Below are 21,006 nucleotides of genomic sequence, written 5' to 3'. Positions count from 1 at the left end.
GAGCCAAATCCTATAGGAGGAGCTGAACCGGCGATAACCGATTCCACGCAAACCAGTCAACTTCGAGTCCACTCAACATTTGGAAACACTAAAGGGTCTGAGCTGGCATCCTCCTCAGTGGGCTGCAGGGACGGAGAGCAGCATTCTGGACCCACAGAACACAAGGAACTAGCAGGCCACAGGCACAGTGCGCCAGCTCGCAGCCCTTGGCCCCGCTCACAGGGATGAGCCGTGCCCTAGACACACCTGTACCCCACAACCTCCACTAAGACCCTCCTTCTCTTCAGACTCCAATGCCTCCTGCCCACCACCTCCCAGACACCCACAGACCGGACCAGGCTTCAGCGCTAGGCATGTCCCCGGTGGCCCAAGGACCCCGGCCTTGCACAGGGCACATCGGCCCTCACGCAGCCCCCGGAATGCAGGTAGAGAGTGGGGAGTGGGAGACGCCTTACCCCGGCACAGTAATCTCCACTGATGGTGACCCGCTGGAACTCGGGCATGGCATAGGGCACCGGCGTGGGCTGGGAAGTGGAGCCAGGGAGCACAGGGGTCGTGGGAGACATGACCGGACTGGCTGTCGGGGGGCCCTTCCAATCTTGCTGCGTCGGCATTTGCAGAGACAGAGACTGGGACCGAATCATCTTGAAACTTTTCTTTCTAAAAGCCAAGGACAAGGAAAAGTGGGAAACATCAGCCGCTAATTGGGGCAAGTGATAAGTCTTTGTTATGTACACAGCAGGAGAATTTCCCTCTGATTCATCACTGGTGCTGGCCCTGCCATTAACAAGTTGCTAATTATGCCTTCCTCTCACACACATCTCTGCCTGAGGTACAGAACAGCCCTTCAGACACCCCTCCCCGGGATCATTAAGAAAGACCGTGGCCTGTGTTTGCACGGCACACAGAACCTCGGAGAAAGCAACCGTCTTGGGAGACAGAGGGCAGACCACACTGCCGGGGTCTCACACCGAAGGCAGGAGCAATGAGGACCATGTCAAGTCACCCACACTCTAAGTCCCAGCATGTGAACAGCCTCGGGAAGGACAGGGAACAGGGTCACAGACGACAACCGCCCTGTATTTCACAGAGTTCAAAATTTGGGGCACTGGAACCAGGAGAGAGCATGGCCACCAACTAGCCCCACCTCTGTTTTTCATGAAGGAGTCAGGGGTCCAGAAATAGAAGAGGGCTTGCTCAAGTTTACCTGGCAAGGTGGCAGCTAGCCCTTCGCCTCCCGCCCCCCAGGTTCCCTGCTCCACCCCGTCACCCCCGCTGTTCCTTCCTCAAACAGGACACGCGCCATCCTGACCGCTGCTACTGCGGGGCAGGCACAGACCTCTACCTCTATTATGGGAAAGAGATCGGTCAGCATCAAGTTCAGGGCCCTTTGGACCTGTCACCTTAGCACCAAAAGACGATTTCACAAACTCTTGGGGACGTGGGCACAGGGCGGTTTAAAAGGCCACAAGCTCGCGCTTATGCGCAGTGATTCACGAACCCTCACCTTTCTCATTAACTAACGAGTAATGTTTCAATGATACCATCCCAAGTCCTAGGGTCCCCAGGAAGGGAGCTGAAGGTGAAGCAATGAGGTGAAGCCATGAGCACTCCCCTTTCCCATGTCTTTTTCTGCCTTTAATGACCCCAGCCCCCCAGCATTGCCACCCAGAAGTATCCAATGCCAGAAACTAGCTGAAGGCCCAGCAGGATAGCCAGGGCCTACAGCTATCAGCAAAGGACCCAATGACCCACCAGAACCCCTAGAACCCCTCTTCTCTCCAGGCACCATGATACCTAGAAGGGGTGGGGAAAGGGCTTGATCTCCAAACGGGCCTTATGTGTCACCTGGAAGCAGTTATCTTCCTCCAGACACTTGGCCAGGTCTCCTCACAGGCCCACCACTAATTTTTCAGGAACCACATTGACCTCCTCTGTCTATACACCTACCACTTGCCATGGCTCTCTGGTCCTTATCTGCCCACCTGTGTTAGCCCTTGTTTGGGGCCTGGCTGTTTACACCTGGAAAGTAGAGGCAGCCCCTTTCCAGAAGTTTGCCTTTGCCCAGCCCATGGCCCTGCATAACAGAGGTACTAAGTCGTTTCCAGAAACTCAACCTGAACTCCAGAAGCCTCCAGCCCAGGCTCTCTCCAGCCTGCCATCCATCCATTCTACAGAGCTGAGCTAAGCATCCCACCCCAAGGAAGATGTCCACTCATGCTAGTCAATCATTCCTCAGAGGCAGATTCACCTTGAGCAATAAAGTTCCCACTGGCATCTTCTGGACCTTCACACCTACAGGAAGAGCTATTACTCTGGGCTCCCTCTAACGTTCTGACCGGTTCAGCTAGATCCCATGAGACTCTGGCGTTTGTGCCACTCACATGCCTGCCAGCTCATGGTTTTTATCTCTTGGCCAACTTCACCCCCCCATGCCTCAGCCAATGCCACTTGAGGGCTGGTCTCACCAAGGAGAAGCAAGATGACATCTAAGGTGAGCAACAGGTAAGAAAGGTAATAAAGCCCACCACATTCAGGAAGCTGGAAGGCTGCCTAAGCCAGGAGCCACCAGGCTTTTCCTAGGAATATCCATATTCTTCTGCTGCAGCGAGGAAGCCAGTACCCACCAGCTGTGCCCAAAGAACTCTTCTTGAAGACATCCATTATGGCTCCATCTTGGTCTTCAAGTCAGTGCCAGATTGTCACATGTGAACATCCCTGGGCTGAGAGCTCTGATTTTATGGGCACAAGGGACATGTTTAACAACAGATGGGGCATCTCCTCAGGGCTCGTTCACCTTGGGCAAGGGCTTAGAGTAACCAGAGCTAACGATTAAGCTGGTATCTCACAAAACTGGAAGAGCTAAACGGAGCCCAAAGAGAGGGCCCTGTATTGTCTATGGCTGCATAACAAACTGCCACAAGCTTGGTGTGGCTCACAGTTCTGTCGGTGAGAAGTCTGGGCGGGCTTGGCTGGGCTCTATGCTCGGGGTATCGAAAGGCCAAAATCAAGATTCTGGCTTCACTGAGTTCTTATCTGGAGACTCTAGGAAAGAATCCACTTCCATGCTCATGCAGGGTGTTGGCAGAATCCAGTTCTGTGCAGCCATAAGACTGCTGTGCCATATACTACAGTCTAATCGCAGGAGAGATGTCTCGTCATATTCAGAGGGTCTGGAGAAGGGAGATGCCATCTTTGGCGGGGGGCATTGTAGAAATTCTGTCTGCCATAGACCTATATGTAGCATCCATTCCATCCAACCAAGGCTCAGTCAGCGAAGGTGGAGAGCGGCGACTGAGTGACCGAATGTGTGCGTGTGTGTGTGTGTGTCCATACACCTGTCTCCCTCTCAAGACCATCTGAAGCCCCACATGTGTAACAGTAACAAAAGAAGGAGCTATATAGGCTTTATTTGAAGGAAAGAACCATGGGGTGACCTGGCTGAAAAGGATTTTAAATACTACACTCGAATGGGATAGACCGGTGATGGGTAGTAAGGAGGGCACGTATTGCATGGTGCACTGGGTGTTATACACAACTAATGAATCATCGAGCCTTACATCGGAAACCAGGGATGTACTGTATGGTGACTAACATAATATAATAAAAAATCATTAAAAATAAAATAAAATTAAAATAAAATAAATAAATAAATACTACACTCCCCAGTCCCCTCACTAAGACAGCCTCTGCTTAAACACCTCCACTGACAAACAGCTCATTGCATTTCTGAGCAAGACATCAGCCATCAATCATTTATTCAAGAAACCTTCACCAAGCACTTACTCTGGGCCAGGCCAGTGCTAAGCACGCAAACAAGGTGAACAAAACATGATCTGTTGTCACTGTTAGAAAGCACTTCCTTATGATGGGCCAAGATCTGTCTGTCCACAGTGCCACCTGTTGTACCTCGTGCTAGCCCTTGGGGCACCAGAGTGAGCCAGCTCTCTCTGCCACAGCTGGCAGGCCTCCTCCTTCCCCCACCCACATATCCACCTGGCAGAAACTCAGTCCTGCCAAAGAGCTGGCAGGGTGTGGGGCTGTGAGGATACCAGCTTCAGGCCAAGCCTGAGGGCCCAAGGGGCCAGAAGCAGCTTTGTCCTCTCTGAAATGGATGGTCTTCCTAGGCCACAGAGACCTTCTTGCCCAAACAGGCCCTCAACACAAGGATGTGAACCGGTCACGTGGGCTGTTATTACAGTACCTCTCAGCACCTCTCTGGTACCCCTCCCGCCCCAGCTCTATGGCCCTTGGCTGCCCCTGAAATTCACTGTGTCCCCACCTTACCCTGCCTCACTGCCCGGCTCTCCTCAGCTCCTGGGCACCTCAAAGCCTTCCTGTAATAACATTTGATTCATATGCCAAACCCAAGTTAAGACCTCAAGGCCCTCCTCGATCTTCTAGAGAACAGCATCTTCCCAGGGACCTTCTGAAACCCGCTGCCCTGTGTAGTCTGTCCAGAGGACTTCCAGGCAGGGCAAGTCACCAGAGCAAACCTTTCACAGAAGGCTCTCAATTGTGTACAGTGAGTCGGGGGGCCACATGCAGACCTCATTTGACTCAATAAAGTACCAAGTGCCAGGCCCCAGGGGTAGACAGAGATAAACAATACCCTGGATGCCAGGGGCTGACTGATGATGGCATAGATGGCCAGACAATTCAACAGACTGTCATTACACAACGTGGTTGGTGCGTGAGATGATCTGGATATTTGGGGATCCCAGAGGAGACACCTAATCAGAATGGGGGTAAGAGCAGTGAAGCCACAGGGTCAGAGAAGTCTCCCTACATCATTCCCAAAGGGAGAGGGGAACATTCCAGAATGGGCAGTCTTGTTTGAACCCTCCCCACACACACGTCAGATCATTCTGGCAGCCTCTACCCCTCCACATGAGAATTACCCCTTTACCTGTTTGAGGCAAGAGTCCCAAACCAGCATGGAGATTTACTAACAGTTTGAATCTGAATGCCAGGCATTCCCCACTTCCAGAGGTTCATCTGTCCCCATTGCTTCCACCATCACTGCACTGATTCCTGGGGAAGTGGGGACCTGTGGTCTAAAAAGGGGAGCAGTGATTGAGACCCAAGGTCGCAGCCTATCCAGAAAGGAGAAAGCAGATACAGCTGACTATGGTGTGTGCCCATGAAGGGCGGGAGCTATGAGAAGGGATGCCAGGCCCTTGGGCCCCGTGGACATCTGTGTGCACACCAAGTGACCAGCGGCCTGCCCAGCCAGGCATAGCTTTGATTTGCACACTTGAAGCCTATCAGGCCTAAAGACTCACAACCTCAACCCCTGTCTCTCCCTTCACTTCCCTCTGATAACCTGTCCTCACCTGTCACCGTCTCCCTTCACTCCCTCCTGACCAAATGTGGGTCTCCATTGCCTGCCAGTTCCCTTCCTCCCTCTGCCCAGTCCATCCCAGCTGCCCTTCCTCCCAAAAGACCCCAGAGGGCAAAATGAAGTACAATCTTTACTATCTTTTAAAATAGGACTAATACTCTCTATTCTTAACTTTATTTATTTTTTTATTTAATTTTTTTAAGATTTTATTTATTTATTTGGCAGAGAGAGAGACAGCCAGCGAGAGAGGGAACACAGCAGGGGGAGTGGGAGAGGAAGAAGCAGGCTCCCAGCAGAGGAGCCCGATGTGGGGCTCGATCCCAGAACACCGGGATCACGCCCTGAGCCGAAGGCAGATGCTTAACGACTGCGCCACCCAGGCGTCCCTCTATTCTTAACTTTAAAAGCAGATGAATCAAACTGTTTTAAATGAAGCTCCTTGGGGCACCTGGGTGGCTCAGTCGGTTGAGCTCTAGACTCTGGATTTCAGCTCAGGTCATGATCTCAGGGTCCTGAGATCAAGCCCTGTGTTGGGATCCATGTTGAGCATGGAGCCTGCTTGAGATTCTGTCTCTCTCTCTCAAATAAATAAATTTTTAAAAATATTTTTTAAAAAATAAATGAAGCTCCTTTGTTAATGGCCCTGAATTTAAAAAGTTACCCACCCCTGATTGAAGAAATTTCATGCAGCAGAATGATTTAATAACACTGTAGCTGTACTATGCTCAATCCCTAACAAATACCTCTTTATCTATTACTTGGGAAAGCAGCTGTTCTAGAAAGCTACATTTTTCAGAAAAAAGTTGGTCCCCTTATAGCCTAATTTAAAAAAAAAAAAAACCAGCTATGGTGTGGCTTTTTTTAAATGAAATTCATAAATCCTATATTTTAATCAGTGCATGCTGAACATAATTTAAAATTCTCTCGATGACTCACAGTCATCGTTGTATTAGCCAGTCATGAGCTTAGAGGCATTTTGTCCCAAGACCGCTGTGCTTCGAATTCTTGTGTCTGCTTTTCATGACTTCCTCCTTCACTGTTGACTGTCAAATAATAATGATGACAGAAACAAGAACACGAATGATGTTCCAAGCACCGTCCTAAGCAGTCATGCGCATTAGCTCACTTAATTCTTGCAAGGTAGGTGCTTTTATTACCCTCGCTGTGCAGATCAGGAAACAGCCTCCTGCAGTTAAGAGCCTCGCCCGAGGCCCCTCGGGAGTAAGAGATGGGCTGTCATCTGAACCCGATGGCCTGACTGCCACGCCCGAGCTCGCAGTCACCACACACCACTTCTGCCACCCTGTCCGTGGAAATCCCTCTCCCCATTTCTAGTCTCCTTCCTTAAATCTGTCACAGGATAAGAAACAAGACAACCAAGGTTATTAGAACTCTGTGTGAAGAATAAATAGGAGATGGGATGGGAGTATTGGGGAGATGATGGCTGAAAACTATAGGGTTTCTTTAGGGGATGATAAAAATGATCTAAAATTGATTGTGGTGATGGTTGCCTAAGTCTGCAAATATAATAAAACTGAATTGTACACGTTAAATGGGTGGATTGTATGGTACATGAATTCTATCTCAATAAAGCTGCTTAAAAGGAAGAAACAGGAGAGCTGGGGAGCGCTAATGTACATTTTGGTTGCACATTCTTCACGTTGCCGTCCGTGTCGTCCCAAGTTGCAGCTTTGTACTTTCGTAGAGTAGGTGAGCTCTGGCCAGGGAGGATGACAGGACTCAATACGGACAAAGGATAGCTTCTGGGTACCTCTCGGCTTCTGCTGTCTTCTTTTCTCTGCCCCCTAACTTTGATTCCATAGATCGTCTGCCCCACCATCTCACCTTGACCTGCCCCCAAGTCCCAACAGAAACCTGGGACTCCCAACAGAGTCCCGGTGTCATCTTCCTAAGGCGGCAGGGCCCTGTAGCACGCTGTCCCTGCTGGTCTCCTCATCCAGCCTAGCCTGCAAAACAAGAGCTTCTGTGAGAAGCCTGGAACATTGGCTCCCTGGAGCCAACTCCCACCCTAGAAGGGTGATGTCTGAACCCACCTCAACTCTTAGACCTGCTGGCATCCTGGACGGCCAGGCTCCATGCTTCAGCTGCTTATGTTTCCTATTTACCATCCAGTTTTTCTTCTTTTTATAAAAAGCTGGCTTACTTCCTGGTGTTAGTTTGTGCCTTTACATGAGACCTACAACAGTCCCTTTTCTTTTCTTTCTTTGATTTTTTTTTTCTTAAATAAGAGAGAAAGAGGCAATGGTTGTAAAGAAAGGCCTTCTTCAAGCGCCAGGAATATTTAGGCTTGTTGCAGGAGCTGGGCTTTTTCCAAACTGGATGCCCTTTCTCATGTCACAGTTTGAAACACAGACCCGCAGACTCCAGGTATCTGGAGATGTGCTGCTGGCTCTGGGCCTGTGGGCTCCTTGCATGATGGCTCCACATCACCATTTATACTCCAGAATGTCAGGGAGGAGCCAGAAATAAAGAGGAAGCTGGGGAGAGGACTCCTCCAGGGACTGCTCACATCTGAATATTTGCATAACGGTGCCTCTACTGAGCAGTGAAGCTGAAAGACAAATTAGGGACGTACAGCTCTGGAGAACACTGGGACTTCCCACAGGTAAGTCCAGGGACCAGTCCGTCCTTTGGCAGAAAAGCCAGCGGGCAGTGAGGAGGTTTGGCCCAGCTTCCTTTCCTTTCATTCAAAAGCCAGCAGTTATACCCTGGCGAGCAGCACCCAGTGTCATTCCAGCATCTGCCGACCTACGGTGGACCCAAAGACTCCACCCCTGGCCAGAGATGGAGTAGCCCTGTAATCAAAGTTGGGTTCTAGATTCAAAAGACATGGGTTCCAGTCCCTGCTCGGTCACTTTCTCACTATGCATTCTTGTGCAGGCTCACTCTCTGAGCCCTAGTTCCCTAATCTGCAAGATGGAAGTAAGAACATCCAACCAGTGAGCCTGGCATGGGGAGTAAAGAAGGCAAGCAGCCCAGCATCTGCTGCCACTGTCTCCTCGGCAGGGAGTCGGGCACACCGTGACCAGGGACACGGGGCCTCCTGTGACCCAGGCACTGTCCTAAGCCCTTCCCATGTCGATCCCCTCATTTCTCACAACGCTTCAGGTTTCTTCTGTTACCATCCCCACTTTATAGGTGAGGAAGAGACTAGGGCACGGAGAGGCTTCCTAATTTTCCAAGGTCATAGAACATTCTAGTGAGTGGCAGAACACAGAGGTCCGGAGAGCTGTAGCCACTCTGATGTGGCACTGAAGAAACAGGACATCTTTTCTCTGCCACACATCCCCCGCTCAGCACCACGGGCTAAGTCCTGGGCTGGATCCTGAGGATACGGTGGGAGCCAGAGGCAGATCTCAAGGAGCTTCCAGAGAAGGACAAACCAAGACAACCGATCCTAGTAAGGACGGACAGAATACGATTTCTGGAAAGGAGCCTACAGAAGAATTTCTGGAAACCATGGAACACCATTTAGACTAAGAGTAAGAAGGTTTCCAATTTGCTGTTAGGCTGGGCACTGATAAGAAGAGAACAACCTCTTTTTGCAGATGTCAGGCCCAGCATCACCCTGTAATGGAAAGTGGCCTCAGAAACCCACTATTCCTAATAACAAAAAAAATGCCAGGACTTCTTCTCTTCTCATTTTTAAGGGTCTAAAATGCACGATTCACAAGACACTGGGAGCCCTGCACACCATTCAGTCCCTAAGGCCAGCCCTCTGTTAAGCCAGTGCGCAGGGGATAAGGGTCTCTGCAGTCCTGCTCTTCCTGGCCCTCCAGGGGTGAGCACACTGCGGGGCCGACAGCCACTCCCCCTCACCCAGACAGGCTGGCTCTCACAGCTGATAGACGGCACCCTCCACCCCTTCACTTGGGGGCCTCAGAGCCCCTCAGAGGAAGGAAAGCACTTCTTCTGGAGGGTGAAGCTCTTTCTTGCCTTTATACCAGTACTTGACTTTTTACTTTCCCAAAACGTTAAGGAAATACTGAAATTCTAGACTACCAAGAAAGCAAAGGGCTTGCCTTTAAAAATAAGGAGATATCTTAGGAAGGATCTGATTGCTGACGAGGTCACAGATAGGGCTCAAGTTCTACTGTGTTCGTTAGCTCTGAGGTCTGCAGTGTGCAGACTGGGCAGGCACCCAGCTAAAGCCCCACTAGACACTTTCTCAAAGCTCTTTATTCTTTAATTCCACTCTCCTGGGTGAGATACACTGAAAGGATGACTTCACATTGCCCTTGGACTAGGATCCAAACTGCTTATCAGGGAGCCCAAGGCCAGTCTGACCTGAGTCCTGACCCTCCATTCAGCCTGAGGTTCCTTCCTCCCTCTCTCTCTCCCTCTCCTTCAACTCCATATTCATCCATTTCGTAGCACCCATGCTAGGCCTGTTTGTCCTCAGATCCACTCCTCATCTTTCCCTGTTTCCAGCTTTGTGTCTGCTGGCTTCTGGCTAGGTTTGGCCCATGGCAAACATTGGGAGAAACCGAAAGGTGCCAGAAGGATTAAAGCCAGGTATCTCCTGCTTCCATCTCTCCCTTGGAAGCATCTCCGCAGCCATGGCCTCTCCTCCTTGGCTCATTTCCCTTGAAAAGGCCACCACGGTTCCGGCTTCCCCACCCCGGGTGCCAGCAACGCCACCTCCTCCCATTACCCCTCCAGCCTACAGTGGCAGCTGCTTCCTACGGGCTCTAGTCTCTGGCCCGCCTCCCTGTCCTCTGCTTGTCTTCTCAGTTCTCTACCGCCTCGGTAACCATTCCCTGCGTTAAAACCTATTTCCAGTACTTACGTGGCTTCTGTTTTTCTGGTTAGGCCCTCACTGATACAGCCCTTATCAGAACTTGCCATGTTTTACCTAATCTGTCCCGTTACTTAATTATGGTCTAGACCAACTAACTGTAAGCTCTACAGGACAGGGGCTGTATCTCTTTTGTTCATTAGTGAGCCTCAGTGCCCAGCACAGCACCTGGCAAATAGTGAATGGCTTATTTAATAACGCCAAGTACTTGTCGAGTGATGAAGAGAAGTTAAATTGGTGTTTCCCAAGAAATCCTCAGATTTCCAATAAGAACATGGAAATATCACTGGCAAGTGGTGTGTATTTACGCACATGATTTGTTATTCAAACAGCAGCACAGAAAAAGTGGTTTTTGATCTTTCAACCAAACACAGGCACTGAAACGGCCTTCAAGAAATAAGTGGTAAATTAAGTGGTCTTGGTTAAGAAACAAAATCAGCTCCCAGGGACAGGCCAGCTTATCTGAGGACGCACTCCCACGGCCCGCCTGGGCCTGCACAGCGGTGCACGCGTGAGCTGGGTCGTGGGCACAAACCTTTTCGCCGTCTCCACAGACTTCTGCTCCGCCAGCTCCTTCTGCAGCTCCCTCTCCTTGGCCTCCTTCTGCCCGATGGGGCAGTCCTCGGGGACGGTGAAAAGGGACAGGGCATCTTTGCTGTCCTCTTCACGGAGCACTTTAGCAAACACCTTCTCTGCCAGGAGCCGGACCTGCTCATCCACCTCAGAGATGTTCAGCTTGGGAAACTGGCGCGGCATCTCGGCTAACAGAGAAAGAACAAAGCGTTAGCCTTCCTGAATTCCTGCACGGCCTGAGTCAGCGGGGTGGGGGACGAGAAGGTACTAAACTAAGGGCCTGGCCCTTGGGGTCAGCTGTCTTACTCAGGAACTCCCCCAGAACAAACCCAGCAGGCCAATTTTTAAAACTAGCTCCACGGGGCGCCCGGGTGACGCAGCTGGAGGAGCTTCCAAGCCTTGGTTTTTGGCTCAGGTCATGACTTCGGGGTCTTGAGATCAAGCCCTGAATTGGGCTCTATGCCTTAGCATGGAGTCTGCTTAAGATCCTCTCTCCTTGGGGCGCCTGGGTGGCACAGCGGTTAAGCGTCTGCCTTCAGCTCAGGGTGTGACCCCGGCGTTATGGGATCGAGCCCCACATCGGGCTCCTCCGCTGGGAGCCTGCTTCTTCCTCTCCCACTCCCCCTGCTTGTGTTCCCTCTCTCACTGGCTGTCTCTATCTCTGTCGAATAAATAAATAAAAAATCTTTAAAAAAAAAAAAAAGATTCTCTCTCCTTCTCCCTTTGCCCCTCTCCCCCCAATGCGCACGCGTGCTCTCTCTCTCTTAAATAAAAAAATAAATCTAAAAAAAAAAAAAAACCTAGCTCCATAAGTCACTGGATGTGAAGAGTGTAGTGCCACTCACATTTCCTGAGAAAGAAAATTCAGAAGTCCAAGAATGAACTGTCTAACTGTGCTGCTCTTTTCCAGAACTCAGGGAACCCGCAGCACGTGGGCAGTCCCACCTTTCCTGGCTTTGTTTCCATGACAGGGATGGGGGAGGAAAGTTTAGGCCCCCATCCTGCAGACTATCCGGCGATACAGCCATGACCAAACCTCACTGCCCACTGCACAGAGGGGAGGACTAAAGCCCAAAGGTCTAATGACTAGCCTAAAGATGACCACAGGGCTCTGGGGAATCCAAAGCTTCGTTCTTCCTCACATAAAAGAAGGCCTTTCTCTGAAAAGGAGTCTACCACCACGGTTCTACCATCTCCCAGACTTTCTGGAACATTGAACAAGACATGGCAAATAAAAGAAAGGTCTGGAGGCTGGGATACTCTTTACTTTTCACAGCCCAGCTGAAAACTCACTTCCTCAAAGAAGCTTGCCCCATCCACCTCTCTTCATACTGCTTCCTTACTATCAGTAGTTGGCCTAAATACCTGGTTGGTTCCTTTCTTTTCTTTCCATCTGTCTGTCTTTCTTTCAACATTCATATAGGACTTATTAGGTACACTCTGCCAAGCCCTTTCTACTTATTCACTCAGTTAATCCTGTTATTCACATTTTACAGATGAGAAAGTGAAGGCACAGAGAGCTAATGTGCCCGGGTCACACTTTTATTAAGTGGGCAGAGACTTGTGCTGTTCTGAGCCTCTGGCCCCCCTGCCCCTTTTCTCTCTGAACCTCTGCTCAGGGATTTGAACCCAGGCACCTGGTTCCCACGTCTGTCCTCTCAACCACTGCACCGTGGTGCTTCTCTTTGTCCATCTGGGGGTCAGGCAGGTCTCCTCGTTGTCCCCGGCATCACATTTATGGAATGGGTGACTACTACATCCTGTCAACGACCAAGCTTCACTAGGAGCGGCCCTGGACAAAGAGTGTCCTGTCTACTTATTACCACAGTTTATTTGAGGAAGATTTAAAGAGAGAGATGGTTTAGTCAGCCGAGAGATGAGGATGAAGGTAAGGCAGGGCCCAGTCGCTGTATGGCCAGGAGAGGAAGCAATTATGGGGGAGGAGGGGCTCGCTGAGCAACCTTAGGACAGTCACTCTCTGTGCCCCCTAGTTTTCTCCTCTGTGACATAAATGGAGGAGACGGAGCAGTCTCCAAGGCCCTCTCAGCTCTAAGTGCTGTAATTTCTAGGTACCAGAGAGGTTTCCAGTGCCCAGGGAGGCTTGCTGCTCTGGTCTTCTCTGCGGCCCATTGGCCTAATTCATGACACAGACAGGAAGGAAGAAAGCAGGCTAGTAACACCTGTCAAAGTACATCTGTGGACCCCTTGTTTATGAAACCAATTTCCTCCTTCCCTCCACCCGCAGGACCATGCCTTCCCTAGGCCTCTCTCCCCTCCAGGGGGTTCAGTGGGAGGGCACTGCTGGGAGGAAGGAAATTGGCACACAGCTGTGCTGGTCTGTAGCAGCAGAGAGCAAGATAGCAAAGGCCTGACCTGCACAGAGGAAGAGGACCACAGCTAACTGTGAAGATGTCCACATCCTGATAGCAGACAGAAGGGGAAGCTGGAAACCATCAGAACGGGGCTTGGAGAGGAAGGTGACAGAGAGAAATGGAGAGGAAGACAAAGAACTAGAACCAGGAGGAGCTGTTAGGTGAGAACAAAGCTGGACCCCTGTCCCCCCAACCCTAAGGCTGCAGGGCAAGTACCGCATGCCAAAACCTCACAGGGCATCCCCGAAGTAGACATCAAACAGGCCCCAGGCAAGGGGCAGCCAATGCCACAAAGCATCCATACCATTTGACAGAGTAAACCCACTTCCAGAAATGGCTTCTAAGAAAAGAATCTGAAGGAAGGGAAAGCACAAAGATGTTTACCTGCGCTATTTATACATAGCTTTAAAATGTCAAAAAAAAAAAAAAGACATCCACACTCACATGAAAAAAAAGTTAAGCAACCAAAATTATAATTATGAGGACAGTGCAATCACATAAAAAATACTGTGAAATGACAGTAAATGAAAAAATTAATACATACTGTACCCATGCTTTGATTACAGTGATACAAAAACGCACCCCCTTAAGGATCAGGGCTGCAAGAGAGACGCTCAAATGACCAGATGGCAGGACTGCCTGTGTGTGAGGAGGTATCCGGTTTTGATCATTAATGTTGTTATAATGTCATTTTTTAAAAGATTTACTTATTTATTTTAGAGAGAGTGCACGAGGGGGGGAAGGGGCAGAGGGAGAGGGAGAAGCAGACTCCCCTCTGAGCAAGGAGCCTGATATGGGGCTTGATTCCAGGACCCTGAGATCATGACCCGAGCCAAAACCAAGAGTCAGAGGCTGAACCGACTAAGCCACCCAGGTGCCCCTAATGCTGTTATAATGTCATTTAACAAACACAAAGAAGATGGAAAAAAAAATAGACTAAAGAGTTTTTTTAAAAGAAAGGGTTAGGGTTAGGAAAAACATTTGGACTTCTACATCCCCAGTTTTGGTCATTAGGGTCTTCTCCCACCTAACCCACATCAGAGACAGGCCAGCCTGTGTTAGCTCTTGCCCTGGACAGAAATTGCCCACCTCCACCTTCCTACCCTAGCCCTAACCCTACAAACACACCCAGGCCCCAACCAGCCACAGCCCACCAGGCCTCCTCAGAAATGGGCATGGGGTGGGGGGGTCCTTTGTGTCTGAGGGCTCTTATGTCAGATCTTGCCATGTCTTTCCGTGAAGCATTTTTACCTTGCTGAAGTCAACTAACTATACTTTCCTGGATGCATCTTTCTACAAAAGATCTTCCTTTTTCTTTAAATAGTTTAAATCAGCCTTTTCCAAAGTGGGTCCCATGAAAAGTGGATGCTCGTTGCTGGTGAAACAGGTCTTGTGGTCAGTTATTGGGGAGATGCTACATCCTGAGTTCCTCACCCCATATTCAAGACACATCAAAGGTCTGAGGACAGGATCGTAAAGTAGCATTTCCCCATCTAGATTCGTTTTGTTGTGGAACCCATATCAACCTCCTCCAGAATTACTACCAGTGTCTTCACTAAGTGGGGGAGACTTCATTCCATACCTTAGTATGGACCAAGTAACCCAGTTGGGGGGTGGGCTACGTCAGGGGGCCTTAGCAGCCTGTTACACCCCTGTTTCTGGACATCCTTGGCAGACAACTCCCACCTGCCAACCCCTCCCTCCACAGCTCGTCTCTCTTCTCAGACCTAGAGACACCTGGCAGGGCAGGCATGCCCAGGAGAGCCAGCTCTGTCGATGCCAAGCCAAGCCTCAGCTCCAGCTGCTTCTTCAAGCCTGCCTTACGACCGTTGGCCCACCGTTTGTCAGCTGAAGCCAGCCGGCTTGGGAGGCTTAACTGTGAATTCAATCGGCTAGGGTATAGCTTATCTCGTTGTTACACACGACACCCTCTGATGGGCTTGAACAAGTGTCCCAAAGTTAGAAAGCTACAAAATGCCACCAGTTTCCACAAACAGTAGCTTTTCATGGCCCCATAACCCCTCCGGAAAGGAAGCACAGTACTGCTTAAATCCCCTTCCAACACAAATGAAGCTGTTCCTTGCTCTTGCCAGACTCCCACCGTCAGAACCCATGACACAGACCTGAGCCTGGTGCTGGAGTCTCCATGGCTGATCTGAGGATGCCACACCGGGACACGCTCAGGCCATGGGCAGTGTACGCCCCGAGGCTGAGCTGAGTCAGTGTGAGCGCGGCTCACTGGGTCCTGCCTGCGCTGCTGGGGTGGGAGGTCTCTGCTTTGCATATCTGTGAGCAGCCTTGAGCAACAGCAGGAAACGTCTGGGCTGGAAATTCTTCCATGAATATGAAATGTAAGTGGAAAATTTCCAAGGGTCCTAAAGGGCCCAGGTAATGCCAACTACCCACAGCTGCTGTGTGCCGAATGCAGCGTCCGGCCGCGTCCACAGCCCTCTCCAGGGCAAAGCCACGAAGGCCGCGCCGCCCAACCCAACAGTACATTCAGCCTTCCTGAGCGCGCAGAAGGTAAGCCAGAGCTTCCCTCTAACGACCAGACCCCTGGCAGCCGAGCCCGGACGGGCCATACCATCACCTTGGCCGCTTCCATTTGAACTCCACCTCAGGCCCGGCCTGGCAAGCAGGTTCGGTTTACCAGGGGGATTGTCTGCGGCACAACTTGCCCTGCCTTCCCTCAGAAGGGCCCCCAGAGCAACCTCCCTGAAGGCACCCCGGGACTGACAGGGGAGGCGCTGAGCCCAGGTGCCCATAGAGTTCCTCCCTCCCCTCCTCCTCTGAAAGAGCCAAGGACTGTGAGCTGCTCCCTCCTTTCCCAGGAAGGACAGAGACTGGGGGGAGGAGACTCCTCGGTTCAGGAGCAGGCTTAGGAGGGAAAGCTGGCAGGCCTTGTCCCTCTCCCTCCTTTCTTCCCAGACAGAGGCTGACATGGCAGGTGACTGGGGAGCCTGACTGGCTCTACCAGAGCTCGAGGGCGTGAGTGCGCGCACACACCCCAGAACAGAAGGCTGCCCTCCTGCCCCACCCGAGCCCACCCACCCCATCCTCCTCTTACTGCCGCTCTTGATGCCCACGTGGGCCTCCAGCTCTGAGGAGCCTCCTGCGCTCGACCCCCAGCCCCCGCAGCTGCTGCTCTCCCTGGGGACGCGGCGCTGCCTCCAGTGAGCAGTGCTCTGAAAGCCAGGCTCAGAACCGACGCAGTGACTTAGACAAATGGTGTGGGTCTGGGAAATAACCGTGAGCAAAATGGCTATTTCTGTGATGCTGTTGAAATCCTGGGGACAAGAGCCCAGAAAGGACGGGTCAGTTGTTTACCAGGAGGCTAGCTCTAGCCCTGACTTGGGCCTGAGTCACCTCCTCATGTCCAATCGTGAGATTGTGCCTTCCTGAGCCCACATAATGATTCCTGTGTGTGCAGAGCGGGATTACAGGGTGGACACATGATCCTGGGGCTGCTGCTGGGCTTTAGCTAACCCAGAGATTACAGCCCACCTGTCCTCACAGCTGTTTCATAAACAGTGCCATCAGCAAGTTACAAGCAACCTAGAGGGAGGGTAATATTTATTCATTAAATAATTAAACGAACTTAGAGTGTAAGGGGGGAAAGGTCCAGGTCCTCAGTACTGTTCTGCCAGAAGGGAGGAGGGGCAAGTGATTCCTTCTGCTGACATATTTTGGGGAGGGGGAGGCACAAGGGGGGCTGCAGTGGGAGCATCCTAGCCCATGCATCTGAGAATCTACCTGGATCCAGTTCAGGGAATTCTATTCTGCACCTGTAACCGGACCATGCGTAGCCTCGGTTTGACAAGCACTTTCCAAAGTGTAGTCTGTAGAATGTATAAGGTCAGAAGGCTTGGAAATACTGTGTACCATAATCCCTTATGGGGATTCACGCACAATTTCTACTAGCAAATTCTAAACACCAGAAAGTCCTTTAGTAAAGAAAGCTGTTTGACTTTGTCTAGCCCAACACACTTATTTGACCCTCTGACCACTGCCACCATAGGGAAAAAGACCTATTAATATCCATGGCACAGGCTTTGGAAAATGCCTTCCACCTGAGCCTTCATTTTCCAACACAGAGAAAGCTGTCTTCCTGAGGCCCAGGTATGGATGTGAGACCCACTCCATCAGGTCCGGACACAGACGAGCAGCAGCCCACCTAAGATAATACAGGTTGGGACAATGGCCAAGGGTCCGGCTAGAGCCAAAGAGATAGAAGAGGCTCCAGAACAGTGGCAGTTTAGGAGGTCACAGAGACTGTGACTCTGTCTTGGGAGGGCGAACTTCGCTCATGACCTCACAAGCCCATCTTGAGTCTAACATGTCACTGCTCTTCAGAACCTAGAAGTCTCCTTGGGCCACGGAGCTGTGGTCCCAAGCTCAAAGCCTTATTTCCTTTTTTGAACAACAATGAAGACAATCTGTGATAACCAGGCCCAGGACCTGCATCTCCTGCCCGGGAGACTGGCTGCATCCACTTTTACCACTTAAGGACCCCTTCCAAACTCCAGGACTGGAAAGGCTGGAATCAAATTATGTCTCACTGAGAAAGATACTACTCTCCCTTCCTCTGAAAGGATGCTTTGGGTTTGCCTCTAAGGGTTCACTTTTTCCTTCTCATCTCTCTGAAGCATGCATGACTCTCACAGGAGTTGGACAAAGGGGCTTCACCTGCTAACTATCAGCTCCATGACAGACCTTGCTCACGTCATTCACTATTACATCCCCACACCTAGAATGCAGGAGGTATTAATAAATATTCATTGAATGAGTGAATGTATAAAATAATGAATGAGTGAATGAGTTAAGTGGTTAATCTATCTATGGCAATCCCAAGAGTCAGTACCGTACATGGTTAAGGATATAGGCTCAAGACAGACTAGCTAGGTTTGAATGCTGTCCTGCAACTTAGTTGCATGACCTTGAGCAAGTTACTCAATTTCTCTGGCTTGGTTTTATTCCCTATAAAATGGGGATAATAACGGTACCAACCTCATAGGTTGTCATGGCAATTAAATTAGTTAGCATGGTAAATATACTAGAATAGGCTTAGAATAGTACCTGCCACAGCATATATGCTTTATAAGTATTATTTATCAACATTATTCTCATCATGATATGAGGTAGAAGAGGCAGTCCAACTAGGAAACCAAACATGCAGTTTCATCTAGACACTGAATCCTTTTATTCAATATTACTTACGGAGCATTATTATGTGCCAGGCACTCTCTCAAGCTCCTCTTTGGGAGCAAAGAGAAGGAAACCGTGTTTAAATGTGAAACCAGATCAGGAGAAATAGCCTTCTCCTCTATGATGCTATTTCTTGCTGACTTTGCATGGCCAGTGTTCCAACCACGAGCCCATCTTTCTATGCCCTAGCCCCTTACATATCAAAGCCCAAAGACAAGGTCTCCTCTCCGAGATATGCAGCCAGCACTCAGAAGATCAAAGAGATTAATATATTTGGGGGAAGAACCAGGAAGGCCAACGAGCTTTAGGGGAGAAAAGGTATCTCCCTGCTTAATCCCAAGGCTATATTTTATCTGCCCATGATATTTTTAAGATCTGGGATTGATTTTGAGGCCATTTGAAGAGTTATTCACCTAGTGTCCAGACAAGAAAAACAGGCCTCATCTCTCAAAGAACTTTTTGACCCGGCTGAAAGCTACCCATCCGTCATCTAGGATCTCGGAAGGACTAAGGGTGTGCCAAGGGTGGGGCTAAAAGGTCCAAGAGTCTTCCGGGAACCCACCCAGGCAAACTCCATGATTCTGAGACAGGGCAGCCCGGTTCCATCGACTTCACAGCAAGCCAGCCCCTCAGAGTTTCAGCCCAGGCTTCTTGCTCCAAGCCTGCTGCCAGCACTTGGAGAGGTGAGAGCTGACAGGGGCTCTGTCTTCCTGGCTTAGTAGCTCAACTACCACTCAGCACTGATGCTTCACAGCCAGGGGAGGAATTTCTCCCATGAGGGCTCCAGCCACCATCAGCTTCTCCCTGAAGCTGGCCAATTGTTGGTCACCACCTGAAGGGGGAGAGCCAACACGGGCTCAGGGCCATGCTAAAATTCCTTCCTTCCAGCTTCACCTGGCTCCTTTGCTAATTTTTCACCCCCAAGCTTCCAGACACATACAAGTACCTAACAGTGTGGGGAAATGACACTGTAGTTAGCATGCCTCTCCTACTCCAGGGTCTCTCAAAACTTACCCCAGAGGCCTCTGCCAGCTGCGCGAGCCATTAGGAGCTCCACTGGCATAGCAGCTACCAGGAAGTTCAAGCGCAGAAAGCAGACTTCCAGAGGCCAGGACACCTCCCATGCTGGGAGAGAGCCAAAGGGGTAAGGATGAAGGCCTCAAATGAACCCACACTCTGTCATTCTGTCCATCCCCCGGCCTTTAGGTGGAAGCCCATCCCAGCAGCGGGCATCCAGCTGGTCGTCAAACACCTGGAAACTTGTCCGGCAGCTTAAGTGACAGCATGTCCCGGGTCCCTTGAATTTCTCTAACCCTCGCGAATCCAGTGTAGGCCGCCAGGGAGCTGAGATGAGGCTGGCTCACCTGAGGTCTCTGGACCCCAGGCCACCGCAGAGACAGGGCAGGAGCGCAGGCAAGGGCCCGGGCAGGGCTCAGTCCGGGGTTGGCGCCGCCGCCAGGGTGGCCTGGGAAACCCAGAGTCGAGGTTCGACCTCCGGGGGCTCCGGCTCGCGTCCTGGGCAGCGGGGCCGCGGGGCGCGGGCCCAAGGTCAGCAGCGCAGCATCGCGCGCACTCATCGGGTTCCGGGGCCGGGGCCCTGCCGTGGGCCCGAAGGGGGCGGCCCGCGGGGCTGGAGGGCAGTTGGCGGCGCGGCGCAGGGCGCACGGCAAGCACCGCGGAGGGGCTGCCCGGCACCGCAGCCAGCCGGGGCCGGGGCCGGACTTGGGCCAGGCCGCGCCCCCGGCCGGCTCACCGGGAGCCGGCCGTGCAGCCCGCGGCGGGGGCGGGGACCGAGCGTTCTGCCGGCACAGCGCGGCGGCGCCCGAGCGCCCGCACCCCGGCCTCCCCGAGGCCCCCGGCCGGCCCCGCGGGAGGAGGAGAGCCGCCTCCGCACGGAAGAAGCCCGCCAGCCGCGCGCCGCCCCGGTCGGAGCCCTACCTGCGCGCGGAGCGGAGAGGCGACGAGCGGGCAGCAGAGGGGCGCGGGCCTGCCCGCCGCCCGCCGCGCAGGCCTGCCCGCCGCTACCTGAGGCGCCCCGGCGGCGCTGCCAACAGGAAACTTGAGAGCGCCAGGGGCGCGGCGGCCGCCCTGTCCCCCCGCCGGCCGGAAGCGCGCCCGCCGCAGCCCGGGGTCAGCCTCCAGCCCGGCTCCTCGGAACTCGCCTCCGCGGCCACCCGCCGGGCCCGAGAGCGCTTGCCCGGGTGTTCCGACTTGCCCGAGCCACCTCCCTCGCCAGGACGTTTCCCAAGGTGAGAGTCTGGGGTCACGGCCCCCACACAGGTGACTTACTCCGTGTGGCTGAAGGGACCGGCAGGCATCAGCCGGGCGTCAGCCTGGTCCCTTGGATCACCTTCCTGCCCCTCCCAGCACGCGCACACACACAGACGCACGCACACACACGCGCGCTCACACCCCCATACTCACTCCTGCTCCCACCTCCGGCTCTCCAGCTTATACACCCGCCCCTCCAAGTCCCGACCGACCTCCTAGTTGATCCAGCGATCCAGCCGGTGCCTTGTAGCCCCTTACGCGCCTCTCCCCAGCCTTCGAGCCTGCTGACCACGCCTTCCTTTCTGGATCGCTGGGAGCACGAAAGTTTCCGCAGTTGGCGCCTGCTCCTATCTCTCCAAATCTCCTGCATACCTTGGTGACTCCACCTTCTCACCCTCCAAGGCTGGGCTTTTCCATGGTGG

The 21,006-nt window shown here is 52.0% G+C and overlaps 1 protein-coding gene across 2 annotated transcripts in view; it reads right to left on the bottom strand.

The window, feature by feature from the left end:
- AMPD3 (adenosine monophosphate deaminase 3) overlaps positions 1 to 20,358 on the bottom strand; it is a 45,018-nt gene extending 24,660 nt beyond the window's left edge. Inside the window, exons 1-3 of one of the 2 annotated variants that reach the window (XM_040630777.1) lie at positions 20,252 to 20,358; positions 10,699 to 10,924; positions 456 to 660 (exon numbers count right to left, since the gene is read on the bottom strand). In XM_040630777.1, coding sequence (XP_040486711.1) covers positions 456 to 660; positions 10,699 to 10,919 — 426 coding nt within the window. In that variant the 5' untranslated portion in view covers positions 10,920 to 10,924; positions 20,252 to 20,358. Of the gene's footprint in view, positions 1 to 455; positions 661 to 10,698; positions 10,925 to 15,231; positions 15,627 to 20,251 lie in introns of those variants that run through there. The other variant, XM_040630776.1, reaches the window with a different exon arrangement.
- Positions 20,359 to 21,006: the final 648 nt, after the last annotated feature.

Source organism: Ursus maritimus, unplaced genomic scaffold (assembly GCF_017311325.1).
Source record: "Ursus maritimus isolate PB19 unplaced genomic scaffold, ASM1731132v1 scaffold_16, whole genome shotgun sequence".
NCBI classification, from domain to species: Eukaryota; Metazoa; Chordata; class Mammalia; order Carnivora; family Ursidae; genus Ursus; species Ursus maritimus.
Note: the sequence above shows the minus strand (reverse complement) of the source record. Positions and strands in the feature narration are given on the sequence as shown.